The sequence below is a fragment of the Chrysoperla carnea genome, chromosome 2, assembly GCF_905475395.1.
Source record: "Chrysoperla carnea chromosome 2, inChrCarn1.1, whole genome shotgun sequence".
Taxonomy (NCBI): Eukaryota; Metazoa; Arthropoda; class Insecta; order Neuroptera; family Chrysopidae; genus Chrysoperla; species Chrysoperla carnea.
Window position 1 is genome coordinate 18355314 of NC_058338.1, and position 15007 is coordinate 18370320.

Below are 15007 nucleotides of genomic sequence, written 5' to 3' on the forward strand. Positions count from 1 at the left end.
AATTAAATATAAATAAAAATGATTGTTTTTCTTTATAAATAAATCAAGCTTATTATATTTTTAATATCTTTAGGAAAAAGAAAACATAATCATTAATCACAATCTATAAAAATATATTTTGTGAATTGTCCGGTGTACAAACGTCTGTTTTCGGAACAACTATATAATATCACTCAACAGTCGATTCTTCCGTCACATGTATGAAACAGAGAAATAAATTTCAACTTTCTCCATAACTTGTGGAACGATAATCGTATAAGCTTTAGCATTAATGTTTAGGCTATAGATTGATATATTTTGCGAAGAGAAAGAGAGATGTGAGAAATTTTCGATCCTCGGAAAACGTATTTTTACACAGTTTGTAGAAAATCAGAGGAGGCTCATGATGGCATTTAGTTTTTCAACGAGTTTTTTTAATAATATATAAAATAATATAATTTCTGTGTCAAATAAATTAAAAATCGTAAATTCACATAAAAGAGTGATTGAATGATTAATAACAGTTTCAAACAAACATAAAGAATAATATTTTATTTTTGTTTAACTAACAAAAAATGTATATATTTTTTTAATGGTGGTATTGTGGTTTTTGTTATTGAACGTAACAACAGTTGGTAAAAATTTACCCAGAAAATACACCAATGTTGTGGTATTTTTAATCTAACATTTCAATTTTTAACATATATGTTTGAAATGTCTGAAATGGATTTCAACTTTACGCTGGATATTTGACGTTTATCGCTGTTTTTATGTTGAAATTTTTATTTTGCATATACCTATATTTATTACAAATGTGAAAGTAAGAATTTTTGTTTGTTTGATACGCTTTCACCCAAAAAATAGCAAATGATTTTTAATGAAACTGTACACCAATATAGCTCAGACATCAGAATAACACATGAGCCATAATTTATAAAGATACATTAAATAAAAAAAAATTAAATAAATTAAATTTAATCTGATATTTACTATTTTAAATTTTTACAGAAACCTATAATTTATGGATCAAAATGATGATCATAGATGGAACAGATCTTTGATATCATTTTGAACCATAAATTAAAGATTTCTGTAAAAATTTTTAATAGTAAATGTCAAACAATTCACCACCTTTTCTGATATACTCAAATCAAAATGTAATTGTAAATATGTATGTAGTTAAACAAATAATGATGCGGGTGGCCTCTGTTATAGGCGTATATGTCAGAGAAATGGAAGTTAAACTCCATTATTATTATTATTATTACCATAATTCGATACAAACCGAAATCCCACATTGCATTTTCTTTCTACAAATGAATTTGATTGCCGCCAATGACTTACAGTATAAACATTTTGGCATAGAAAATTAAACAATTCATTTAAACAACCATAACTCAAATCCCAACAAAACATAAATCCTAAATTATGACAAGCAAAAAAATTGAAATAAATTGTGCCATAAAAAAAATTTGACGTCACGTCGCCTCTTGTCATTCAAACATATTGGTCTTTATTATTGTTATTGCTACGAACTACGAGACCAAAACCGAATAAATGATCATTTACCATTATTATTTCGTATCATATAAAAGTGACGCACCACATTTAACCCCTGTAATATGTTGCGTCCCAGTTGATGATGAATTCAACCATCCAAAATTGTTGTGACTTTGTATGTGCTCCTAGATACCAGCTAGACATAAGAAGACAACACAATGTTTTGGTGGTACAAACTTTTTATAAATGAGACGTAATACCAGTTGAAAAAATAATAAAACTCTTGTACATAGTCTGAATTTGCTAGATTCTCACTGCCAGAAAATAGAGTCTTACATTGTAATAAAAAAAATCTGAAAATTTTCCAATTTTATAGGCTTGGCTGTAATACTCAGAATTAAAATTTACATTTTTATGTTTTTGGAACATTTTTGGAACTATGTTCCTTATTTTATAATCATGCATTAAAATATCATCTTGGAAACTTTGAAGCACTATTATTGATGAACACTTCGTATTTTTTTGAGAATTCAAATGTTATCTTATTAGAATTATCGATTTAAAAACAGGATCATGATGTACCTATAATATTCCTGCTGATTGTACCTGATGGCGCTCTCTTCGACATTTAGTTAATAATACTTCCATGTGGGGAACGTGAACAATTTACTCACCAATAGCCAATGATTTGCGTTTAATAAAATATATAAAACAATATGCAATGGTAAGCTTGTAAATAGACAGCTAGAAGATCAAAATTTTTACATTGTGGTAAAAAAAAAGTATTTTTAATTTATTCGAACACATTATAATTCGACATTCGAAAACATTCTCTTTTTAATACAAATACTGCCCAGTAAATAACAATCTCTGTCGAAAAAGTACAAAATATTCAAGGCACAAATGAGTCAAGTTACTACAGTTTACCCTACTAAACACAGCTGATAAAAATTAAACTTATGCTTTACCTAGGCCAGTTATTTTTCATTTACAATTTTGAATTTGTGTGTAATTCTAATGAAATTTCTCCTAAAGCTACATCTTCTGTCGAAGCTAGGAATACCGGATAGTTGACATTCATGAAAGTTTTATAAAGAACATCAGGACGAGTTAGAAAAGAGAAACTGTAATACTAAGCTGCTTGTTACGTGATGTACACTTTCAATGAAGTCAGCTGATTGCCGTTGTCAGAAAATGTATATGGGTTGAGGTATAGAAGAAAGATTAAGACGAAAAAAACAACTTCTACATGCCTGTGTATATTTCTTGATTTCTGTATGCCGGAATATGGCTATTACCGGGTGTTATATTGTGTTATATTGTGTTATATTAATTCAAAAGCTTTGAAAGTTCATAACTCCATTAGAGACTAAAATCATATAATCAATGATTCACAGTACAAAATTCCGAAGATTAAGTAACTTTCAAAGTCTAACGCAAATTTATGATGAAAAAAAAAAAACAAATTACTACAGTGATGGAGAAAGATAAGTAAATTTATTTCTAGCGATTAGTTTGGAAATTTAATCACATTAGTTGGCCTTTTGGGCTTATTTTTTAAATCGAACGTAAGTAAATACTGTTTCCCTTTTTTATGTGGAAAATTTGCTTCGAGATAATAGCCCATTCTTCTTTGCAATATTATAAACGATACAAATTAAAATTTTAGTTAAATTGTGATAAAAATTCTGTTGAATTCCATTAAAATTAAATATTCGGCAAATGTATGTATAGCAAAAATGACTACAGGTAATAAAAAATGTTATAAATAACTAAAATAACTTTTGATTTTGTTTCTGTATTAATTATTCACCGACTATTTCATTTTACCTGAATTCAACAAAATTTTTATCATTTGTAGTTTTAATTTGTGATTGAAAATGTAATTTTTTATCATATATAATTTTGCCATGACGAAAAACTGTAATTTCGAAAAAATTGTCACAAATTAAAAATGTATTTATTTATTTATTTATTTTATATTTAAATAGATTTTCATCAAGTTTTATATCGAGGTTTCCCACGTAAGTTGCTGGTCACCTTTTAATCAATTCAGAATAAATTGTATAAACAAAATTACAAAATTTACCACTCTTATTTTAATTTTTAATTTAAATTTACCTAGAATGTTTCACAATTTTAATTAATTAGTGTAGACGAGACAAAGTGAGTAGATCGTTTGGTATGATAAAAACTTGGGATATAATCGTTACAATCTTCACTTTTTTGTGAAAATTTTCACATTTAAAAAACTTCAAGTTCAATATACTCTATCAAAGTGTCGCATTACAAAAGACACCCACTGTACATATATAGATAATATACAGTGTGATATATAAAAATCGATAAAAAATTAACAAAAACAATTGGAATATTATTATTATTTATTATTAACAAAACTGTAAGGTAATTTTTCGAGGAGTTTTTGTCAGTGTCCGTTTGAACGCCATATTAATCTGATCATTAATAAAAACTTCTTATTTTGAGAAAAATTGATAACTATTTGCTGCAGGGCTTCTTGTTTTTCAATCAGCTATATTGCATTTGGTATGCCTTTTTTAAAATCTTTAAGAAAACAAGAAGCCTGCATATGCATATTATTGACATCCATCTGTATTCACAGATTTTACCTTGTAATACCGTTCTTTAAATCAAATGAGAGACTTTTGGGCTGCAAATACTTTGAATTTTGGTTAATATTTATTCGTAGTCTATTAAGGCTTGAAAATATTTTCTGTACGTGGAGCTATTGGAAGAATAAGAAGATATCCAAGGTCCAAGAAGTTGTAGGGTCTTGCCCCGACATATAAAAATTTCTCCAAATTTTATTCCGTAATGATATAGTACAAACAACAATCGTTGCTTATTCGATAGAAACAAAATCACAATTTCGTTATAAAGCCTTGCCAAAATTTCATTAAAACTGATTCTTGATGGCATTTTAAACTAATTCTTTCCATATTTTTGATGACTCATCCTGTATATGTATACGTAGCACCATCAATAAACTACTCATACTCCTTATTGTCCTACAAGCGAAATAGATTTCCCAACGGGAGGATTGTCATAAAACAAGAATGACTACTCACATACATTCGACTAATGCTTGTAGTATCTATCTTCTCCACAGTATAAACTCTCTGTGAGTTAAGAAACGATGCTTTTCTCTCTACATGGCAATACAATAACTTTTAGTAACTAGAATACATGACTACAAGAGTACTAAAATGTATACATCGTTACCTATACTAAAGATTCTTTCATACTTTGAAATGTATTTTAGATATTTTAATATTTAAAATATTTAGTACAAAAATTATTTGAAGAATAGAAATTACTTTATAAAACAAATAAAATTTAACAATATACATATATAATTTTGCTGCAAGGCATTAATTACGTCTTTGAAGTCAATTCCAATTGTACATCTAACCCGAAATTGATTCATTGGCGTGAGTTTCATAAAGTATTTGCTTGCAATTTCTACTTTTCTCATTTCAAAAACAACTTTCGTTGAGTTTAGTGATTTTACACATTTAATAATGGGAACACTACATCTAAATGATAAACACAAGTAAGACCAAATATGTATACCTTGGAGCTCTTGTAGACGACTGATGTGTTAAATGAGATCAAGAGGCGTGTGTCCTTCGCAAAAATGGCTTTTAATAAATTCAGTTCGTTACTGAAAAATAAAAACATTTCAAAAAGAACAAAAATGTGTGTCGCCTATTTTATGGTATACATGCAAGTCGTGAATGGTTACAAAAAGAACAAAAAAAAGTTCTGGAAGCAGTGGAGATGTGGTTATATCGAAGAATTTAGCGTATTTCGTGGACAATATACCTCCCCAATGGCAAAGTGCTTAAACTGTCTGGCATTATTCTCGAAATATTAGGAAATTTAAGAAAAAGGCAACTTTTTTAGAGGAGAAAAGAAAGAAAGCAAAGAGGACGAACTCAAATTTCATTAATACCTTAATTCACAATAACATGAGAAGGGTGGATTTCTTCCACCTTTCTGATGTTTATAATCAATGGAACTCTATGATTACCAAAGTTTGCATATAGCAAATATAGTACTCGTTATTATTATTAATTCATAAATTTATTAAATCTTCGATGAAAAAGATCCAGAAAAAACAGAGAATCTTTTTTGAAGTCAATTATTTAATATAACTTCATTTTAAGTAAACTTATAAAAGTTGATGGTAGAGCTTCAGAAAAAGTCATAGAAATACGAGTTAAACGGACTTTGATTTTCTTGAAGTATGTTAATGATTAAACTTTTCAACAAGTAGGTATCTTGTTAAAGGGATTGCTAGTTTCCATCTATTGCTATCTCTATTAAATGTATTTAGTCTAGGCAAACTAGGAATTTGTGCGTTATATATGGGGGTGTTGGTTAAGTTTACTGCTCATTCAAATTGGAAAAATAACTATTCATAGAATCTTAATAGTCTATTTTCACAATCCTGCCATTATCACGAAAATTTAAAGACGGAGAAATATAGCCAAATGTTATTGTAATAGCTTAATCTACGCCTAAAGTAACTCTTAATTCGTGAACCTATGTGAAATTGCACAATGGATCGTACACCTATGGGTACCTTTAAAACATAAAAAAACAAACAAAACTAGTTTTGTAAAAATAAACAAGTTATGCCGGAAACCTTTCCATATATTGGCCATAATTTAAGCTTCTGAATTACAATCATATTACATATCTATAATATGTAATCTAACAAGGATACCCATATACATACAGAGTGTTTAATCAATTGACTTAGTTAGTTGTGACATTCCCCTTATTCTCAATTTTTTTTGTCTAATTTTCTAGATAAAAAAATATATTTTCATTCATAACCACTTACGTTTCAGTTTGTATAAAGTAAGACTGACTCCAAAGTTCTATTAAATGAAATAATAGAAGTTTTTCGTACATTTTTTTTTGTCTGCTATATTAGAGATGAAATTCTACACGAAACAAAATAATTTTGTTAAAAAGATTATTATTATTATTTATATATGAATTTTATGTTACATCTTTCGTTACATTTTATTTAGCTTGATACAACACATACAAATAACCTTTACAGTGTGTCATTTCAAAAGTACCTACCCTTAATAACTCCTGACCGGATATGATAATTGTTTTGAGTGAAAAAACGTCGATTTAGATATCGAAGAGAAAGTTCAAAAGTAATACCAAGAGAATTTTAGATTTTACCCTTTCACTTCTAGTCATCCCAATTTAGAAATTTCAAACTGACACCCTATGTTGTAGTACCTAGTTTGAAAGACTGTACATTTGGCTCTTCAACCATAAAAAGAAATTGAAATTGATCGATTGGTTATCAAGATAGACTACCCATAAGATGGGATGGGGATCGGTTTCATATTTTTTTATCATGGTTGAAAAGAAAATTGTATGCCTTTTCAAATGAGGTATCACAAGGTAGGAAATGCCATTTGAAATTTCAAAGTTGGGTGGCTAGGGGAGAATGGGTGAAACCTAAAATTTTCTAGGTACCATTTTTTAACTTCCCCTTCGATATCTAAATCGACGTTTTTTCACTCAGAACAATAATTACAACAGGTAAAGAGTTATAAACGGTGGATATTTTTGAAGAGAAGAACACATTGTATAATAAGCGACGTATGAGTGTATTCTCTAATGAATTTATGTTATTTTAACGGTAACCTGTTGTTTGTTAGTTATTCTCTATAATGTTACTAAAAATGGTGTGGGTGTGTTGTTATGAAGACTAATGTTAATGGGTTATAATTTAATATACTGGACACTTAAAATCTTTTATACAAAGTCATTTTCCTTAGTGTATAATGCCTAATTAAAAACAGCTATTCGTTACTCTATGTATGCTTAAAAAAGAAAGAGTCAAAAATTAATTTTCATTCAAACGGGTCCGTAGTACCCATCTTGTAAACCGTTAGAGATAGAACAAAAGTTTAAATGTAAAAAAGGTTCCTTATAAGCAACTTTTGCTTGAAAATTTTTTTCGATAACATCACTGTTTACCCGTGAGAGAGCAAATTATATAGTATGTATTATATGGGAATATCAGTTATGTGTACGAGAAATGTATGTGTCTATCTCACCCCTGTCTATACATGGTATTTCAACAATTAACTCAGTCAACTGTTTGTTTTCACTTGTTAATATTACTTTTATTTATTTTTTTTTTTTTTTAAATAGTATGAAATTTGATTACGTTTTCAATTTAAAGCTAAATATCCAATTATAAATTAAATTAAATCGATGAGTTTTCCATATTTACTTTTTTATTTTTGTTTGAAAATTAATTTTATATAATTGTAAATTTTTTTTTTTTGTTCATCAAAGATTGTGTTATTTTATTTATCTCTTTAATTATAATATTTTTCAATTTAAATGCATCTACCATATAAATAATGGAGTTTACTACATATGATAGATGTCAGTCAATATAAAATATTATATTAAAATCATTTCATTTGTAAAATACCATAGAATTTTAATACATAGATCAGGGATAACTAAATAGTGGAGTCAACGTCGATACTTAATTACGTAGTTTTATCATTGACTACGTGGAAATGTTATTTTTCAATTTTCATTTTCAAGAACTTTATATTTTTCTGGAAATAGTATTTCTGTTTTACTAGTAACAAACGAGAATTTTCGAATATTATGTTGAGACATAAATCAATAAGCTTACAAAACGTTTAAAAAACAATATGTAAGCTAAGCTTACAAAACAAATAAAAAAAGTTTTCTCAGTTTTACTCAAACGTATATTTAATTGAATTTATACCCACGCTGTATTCTATCTATGATTTAAATGAACCAAGGTATATAATGAACTATACATATTATTTTCAAGACCGTGAGCTCATAACGAAGCAAAACTATAATTTTTTTTGCGTGAATATTTCCGGATTTGTAAAGATAACAACGAAAATTGAAGATCGTGGTTCGAGTGTTCAAATTTATAGCACGAGTTAGCCCACAATATATGAAAAAAACTTTTAACAAGAAGAAATTCGACTTTAAAAGAAAAACTTCTCCAAAACAAATTAATATGCACTAAAAAGTAAAAAACTAACGATGATATAATGTAGTTAAAATTATTGTTATTTTTGGAGTCGGTGTCAGCCAAGAAAACAACTCTGACAGAACAGTTTACTACATTAACTTGGCTGACACCGACTTCAAAAATAACATTAATTTTAACTACATTATATTATAGTATTTTTTTACTTTTTAGTATATGAATAATAATTTTTAAATAGCATATTAATTGGTTTTGGAAAAGTTTTTCTTTTGAAGTCGGTTTTCTTTTTGTTAAAAGTTTTTTGATTTATTTTGTGATTTTTAGTGAATCTGATTAGTGAGTACACTAACTAATTTGTCACTAAAAAAAAGAATCATCGAAATCGGTTGGCGTGATATTGAGTTATTCGTCCTCTTGCCATGCATGCAAATTTAAGACTTTAATGGTTTTCACATGGAAGCCGTTGTAAGAACTATAACCATAATGAAATGTGACCACACGGGAAGCACCAGCTTTCAAACAGATAAAAAACCTTCATAATCGGTTCACCCATAGTTCTAAGGTAACACAAATAAAAAAAAAATACTGTCGAATTGATAACTTCTTCCTTTTTTGTTTGAAGTCGGTTAATAAAATAGACATAGACACGATAAAAAATTCAAATTTCTTTATTACCAAAATATCAAGACGCAAAAATACAGAAAAAACAAATCCATCTTTCGTTTCATCATGAGTTCATGGTCTAATATGTATATATTTATACATATAAATAGCATATATTATATGCAAAACTTGTGCATATAATGTAAATATAATAATAAATAATGTATGTTTCATTTGTTAGGTAACATTATTAATAGAACTGTTAACAATGTGTTTGTTAAATATTGACTTTTGTTAATTAATTTACCTTCCATAAGTCAACAACAGGTAATAAATAATATGTTGATTTCATTGTAACTCTTTGTTATGTTTTATAAACATTATTATTATTACATATATACAATATTATGAATACTATGTTATAGGTATAGTGTTTATAGTGAAATGCTATCATAAATTATCTTGTACATTTAACATACTTAAATTTAATGTAACGCGTTGAAAAACTAATAGTAATATTTTAGCCCCATTTATTAAAAATTATTTATTGCTATTTTAGGGTTGTATGCGCTGTACTAAGTGTGCCTTTTTTCCGCGACAACTTTGATTCTGATAAATATTTTTGAGAAATTAGAAAAGATTCTGGACGTAACTTTCAAAAAACAGTTTCTTTTGAGACACATAGCTCATCCAAGATTGTTAAAAAATTTATAAATGTGTGTAATCAGGATCTGCTGGAGGTTGTCAATATTTACATATACGTAAACTGACATATTTGTCTCTGGGTTGGTTTATAATGAATTACTATTGTTTTTTTACCTCCTCTATAAAATTAGTGGTCTGCTCTATATAAAAGGGGGCGGGGTCAAATCACTTCACTGTGTAACGCTTGAAAAATATTGATGCTACGATAAAATTTTGGTATAGGTGTTCATAAAATCATCTAATTAGTCCATTTGCGGGTGTCCGTGTAGTCGTCTGTCTGTCTGTGAACATGATAACTCAAAGACGAAAAGAGATATCAAACTGAAATTTGTACAGTGTGCTAAGGACATAAAAAGTGAGGTCAAGTTCGTAAATGAGCAATATACATCAATTGAGTACGTAGGATCCATCTTGTAAACCGATACGTAGGACCCATCATGTAAGTTTTGGTTTTGAAACATTATTTAGTATAAATACAGGTATAGATTTTAAATTTATACATCTCATATATTATGTATTTGTTTGTTTGTTTATTGCATATAGTATATACACCGAGAAAGTGAGAAGAAAGATACTGTTATTAATTTGTGTGAGAGAGCAGCTGTACTTATATGACGTATATAAACAAACGACTGCACAATCAACACTGTCTATACATGGTATTCAACAATTTAATCAGTCAATTGTTTGTTTTCACTTGTTAATTTTCCAGTATAGGAAGTTATTGTAATGGGGCCGATTTTTTAATCAAAAGGCACCTTCGTTGTGGTGTTCATGAAAGAGTATTAATGGCAATATGATTTTGACGACAATAATTTCAAAATATTTGGTCGAGTAGTTTCAAGTCGGCCGATTTTTTATTCTAATTCATTTTCTACAACTATTTATTATGCTGCGAAGTTACTCGTGTGGATCTCAAGGATTGCACTAGACCCTCCCATCTTTTTTTTGTGCATATCGGTACAGTTATACAATTTGATTATCTGTTAAAACGTTCATAATTGAAAATTATTAATTCAGTGGATTTTTTAACAATATGATTTCCTGATATCTGTATTCATAGATATGAATTACTCCGAAACATATCAGCTAACAAATTAAAATATCCTATCTGTTTTCAACATATTGGAAAATGTATTATTATTTCTAACAGCGCACGATAGTTTCAATGAACGTAAAATAAAACGTTTATGTATAAATTTTACGAGAAGTATATCAAATTTATTATGTCAAGAATTCATTTCTCTCTGTGGACAAGTGACATGACTTACATGGTGGTACGATATAACCAACACTCAGGCGAGATGTACAGTTATCGGCTAGTAGTACAAAAAATAAACTATATTTGTCTATACTAACAATCATCAACAAGATCCTAAGTGGTCGAGCGATCTAAGGAGTTAGACTTTGAAAGTTTGTCTACTTAGACTTAGGTTGCAGTTTCGAATTCAAGCACCGCCAGTGTGAGCAATTCGTCGCTTGGATAAGAACGAAGTACACGACTCCACTCACATGAAAAAAATGTAATTGTATATATGATAGTAGTTTAATAAATAAAGATTAACAAATAATGATGTGGGTGGCCTCTATTATAGGCGTATATGTCAGAGAAACGGAGGTTCAACCCCATTATTATTATTATTATATTAATAATTATAAATGGTTAGATTATGTGCTACACCTCACTACTAACTACTGTATAAAATAACAATGTTATTTTATATAACTATATAACAATTGTAGTGTTGTGATATACGAAGGTACGTATAAAATAACAACATCATATATATTGATTTTTACAATTCCTTTGAGTAATAACAACAACAACAACAATAACATACAACAACATGTCAATGTTAAAATATTAATTAGATTTCATATAGCTTTCTAATTATATTGTTCTATCGTTCTATGTCTATCTGTGTAATATGTTGTGTTCTGTATCCATCTATCATATATAAATTCATTTCATTTATGGGGGTGTGGTATTTATTACCTTAAAATATTAGTGCGGTAAAGGATGTTACAAAATTCGTCTAATAAAGGAAAACGAAAGAAGCCGATTTTGCTAAAACTTGAAATGTGTTTCTTAGGTGTCAAATATCATTAGTAACGCATGAGTTAGTGGTCCAAATGTTTTTGTTTGATAATCCTGATCCTGATATATTATAAATGCGAAATTTTGCTATGATGAATCAAAGAATCAAACTAATTATAACTGCTAACCCATAAGTATATATTTAAAACATACAAGAGATGTCACATTCCGATTTTATACTGGCTATGCTTGCCTCAATACTTAATTTAACGGATTGTTTAAATCATTCTAACCAATCCGTAACATATTTCATATGTTTCCCTATAAACGTTTGTTTGTTTGTTTTTTTGTTATGCTTTCACCCAAAATCTACCGAATGGATTTGAAAGAAACTCTGGAACAATATAGCTCACACATCAGTATAACACATAATTTATAAAGATAATCTGGCATTTCATATGATCATAATTTTGAACCATAAAATGATTTCTGTAAAAATTAAAAATAATAAATGAATTTAAATAAATTCATGGCCATCTTTTCTGATATACTCAATGAATTATGACTATTTTACTCTTAAAAAAAATTGAAAAGTATGAGTTTATTTTAGCTGTATAAACAATCCCTTTCCTTCGAGTGTTATGGAAGGGGAGTAAGTGAGATCAAGGGAGATGGAGGATATAAAGCGGTGGTTGTTACTTTTAAGTCCAGTGATCGGGTTATCGAGCTATTAAACAATAAATTGTTCAACGATCAATGTTAACTGATAAAATTTGTAACTAGGCAACTTGTATGACGTAAATTCTAAGAGTTTGTCAAATATTCGAAAACTATTTTACATGTATAACGTATACGTTATTCAAGTTGCCAATTATTAATTTTGTTTTGTCAACTATAACAGTAATCGTTCTATTGAATATACAATTTATAGCTTATTCACGAATAGAAACATTTGCGCTATTAACTCATGCATTACTAATAATGTTTGACAGGTAAAAAACAAATTCCATGAGGTTTTAGCAAAATGCGAGCGGTTTCTTTTATTTTCCTGTATTTGTAACATCTTTAACTGTACTTTATATTATATATAAAATCAATTTTATTTTAGGTCGATTGTAAATAGTCTAATCTCTAAAATTTTAAGAGATTTTGAAAGTATTTATAGGAAAAGATCTATATAAAATTTGTTCATTATTCTTTCAGACTTTTAACTTCTAACAAAAAAAAAAAAATTAGTTAAAAGTAAAGTAAAATGTTTCAATATTATAACAACAATATTGTTCTGGACAGTTGAAAAATGTTTCAATCCGAGAGTTTTGCGATAATATTGGTTTTCCAACTTTCATTTTTCACGAACGATATCCGAAACGATAGAAAAGTTCGAATATTAACCTAGGCAAAATTGAAATTAACGTTAATTACAATCGACTCACCGACACAATATAATATAAACTAAGCATATAAGACTATTTATCTATAATATAATAATAATATACGTTGAGATTCTCAAAAGATACTTTAAAACAATTTATAGATAATTATGTTGTATGTAGGTATGTATGTTTACTATAATTATTGATAAATTGTTGTTCGATTGATTTGTATCGGTTTTGTCTAATTCGATAATTAGAAATACAAAATTAATAATAATACAGATTGCTTTATTATTATATTAGTTTGTTAAATTAATTTCTCACATGTGATTTTCACTTTGTGTGTTAATAATTAATTTATTGTTGAATAAAACGATGCGTGATTAAATAGTTTTAGTATGTTCAAACTGATTGGATTAAAAATTACTACGAAATAATCAACATCTGTAGAGCTAAGATATAAATAATTACAGTTGGTTAAATCGTTCCACTATTTACATTGTACCTTTTCTATCTATCAGGAAAAAAGTCCATTTTTTTCTCACTTTAAAAAAAAAGACGAAGAAAGGTTTCTGGAGAAAACCCCGGGTGATATTTTGAGAGTCATATTATATATTAAGAGTGTTTTTGTTATTAAAATACTCATTTTATTTCTATATTTTTAAGTACAGCAATAAATGTTTCAGCAGAGAAAGGACAAATCTTCAAAATGAAGATAGATATTTATTTACTGTTTCCAAACTAAATATAATATCAAAACTGAATAAATGAAAAATAGTATGTCATAGGAAAAAGTTTTCTACGACAAATTGACTGTAAATTTTCCACATATTTATTATCAGGTGAAGGTTCAGATTCACATATTTGTATAATCTTATAGGATGATTTGCTTGGGTGTATATTTTCGCGTTACAAATGTAATAGCGAGAAGATTTAAGGATGATGCTGGCTTATTTAAAAAACCCAAATTGCGAACTTTTAAACCATAATGAAAAGTTACAAATATGTTTAATTATAATATAAACAAATAGATTCCGAAGATCTACTGGAGATATGGGAGAAATTTATCAAACACTATTAAACAGATACCATAAAGGCAAGAATTTTCAAAAAACCATTATTCTAGTCGTTAAGCTCGATATCGTCGGCGCGATGGATATATGGGAATTAATGAAAAATGAAGAAGCTAGTGACATCTTTAACAGTGGTTTCTTCTTAGTTTGGCTTAGGCTAATTGATTCATGACATATTATCCGTACGAAAACAGATTCAATGATAATTGAACTAGCTTTTTCTGGCTCGCACGATTATTTTAAAGTCGGATCAAACGTTTCGCTGCAAATATTTAACATATCCAAGACGATTAACATTTCCATGCTAAGTTGACCTAATTAACTGGGTATAATAATGGAATACAAATAACGTATCAAGTGTCATACTCAAATTAACAACTGGAATTGTTGGTTGTCAGGCCAGCAGTCCCACAGCTGTAGTAAGGACTATTTCAAGCTTTGTAGTTAGTTTTACGGATAACGGAATATAAAGTTCTTAGAACAATCCATCTAACAAAAGGAAAGCGTTATAGGTGCCAAGGCATACTCCGCAGTCTGGACTGATTAAATTGAAACAAAGAAAAATGCCGGTAGAGCCATAAAGCAAAAGTTCCGTCCGGCAGAGTGTGAATGGTAAATTACTCTTAGCTAGTAAATCACCATGTACAGTGAGGATTATTTGTATTTGTGTGCGTATGTGTGT

The 15007-nt window shown here is 28.3% G+C and overlaps 1 protein-coding gene across 1 annotated transcript in view; it reads right to left on the minus strand.

The window, feature by feature from the left end:
- The window catches only part of LOC123292520 (nephrin-like), a 197046-nt gene extending 187558 nt beyond the window's left edge, over window positions 1-9488 (minus strand). Inside the window, exon 1 of the mRNA XM_044873233.1 lies at window positions 9444-9488. Within this exon, the coding sequence (XP_044729168.1) occupies window positions 9444-9488 (45 nt within the window). The remainder of the gene's footprint in view (window positions 1-9443) is intronic.
- Between the last annotated feature and the right edge of the window lie 5519 nt (window positions 9489-15007).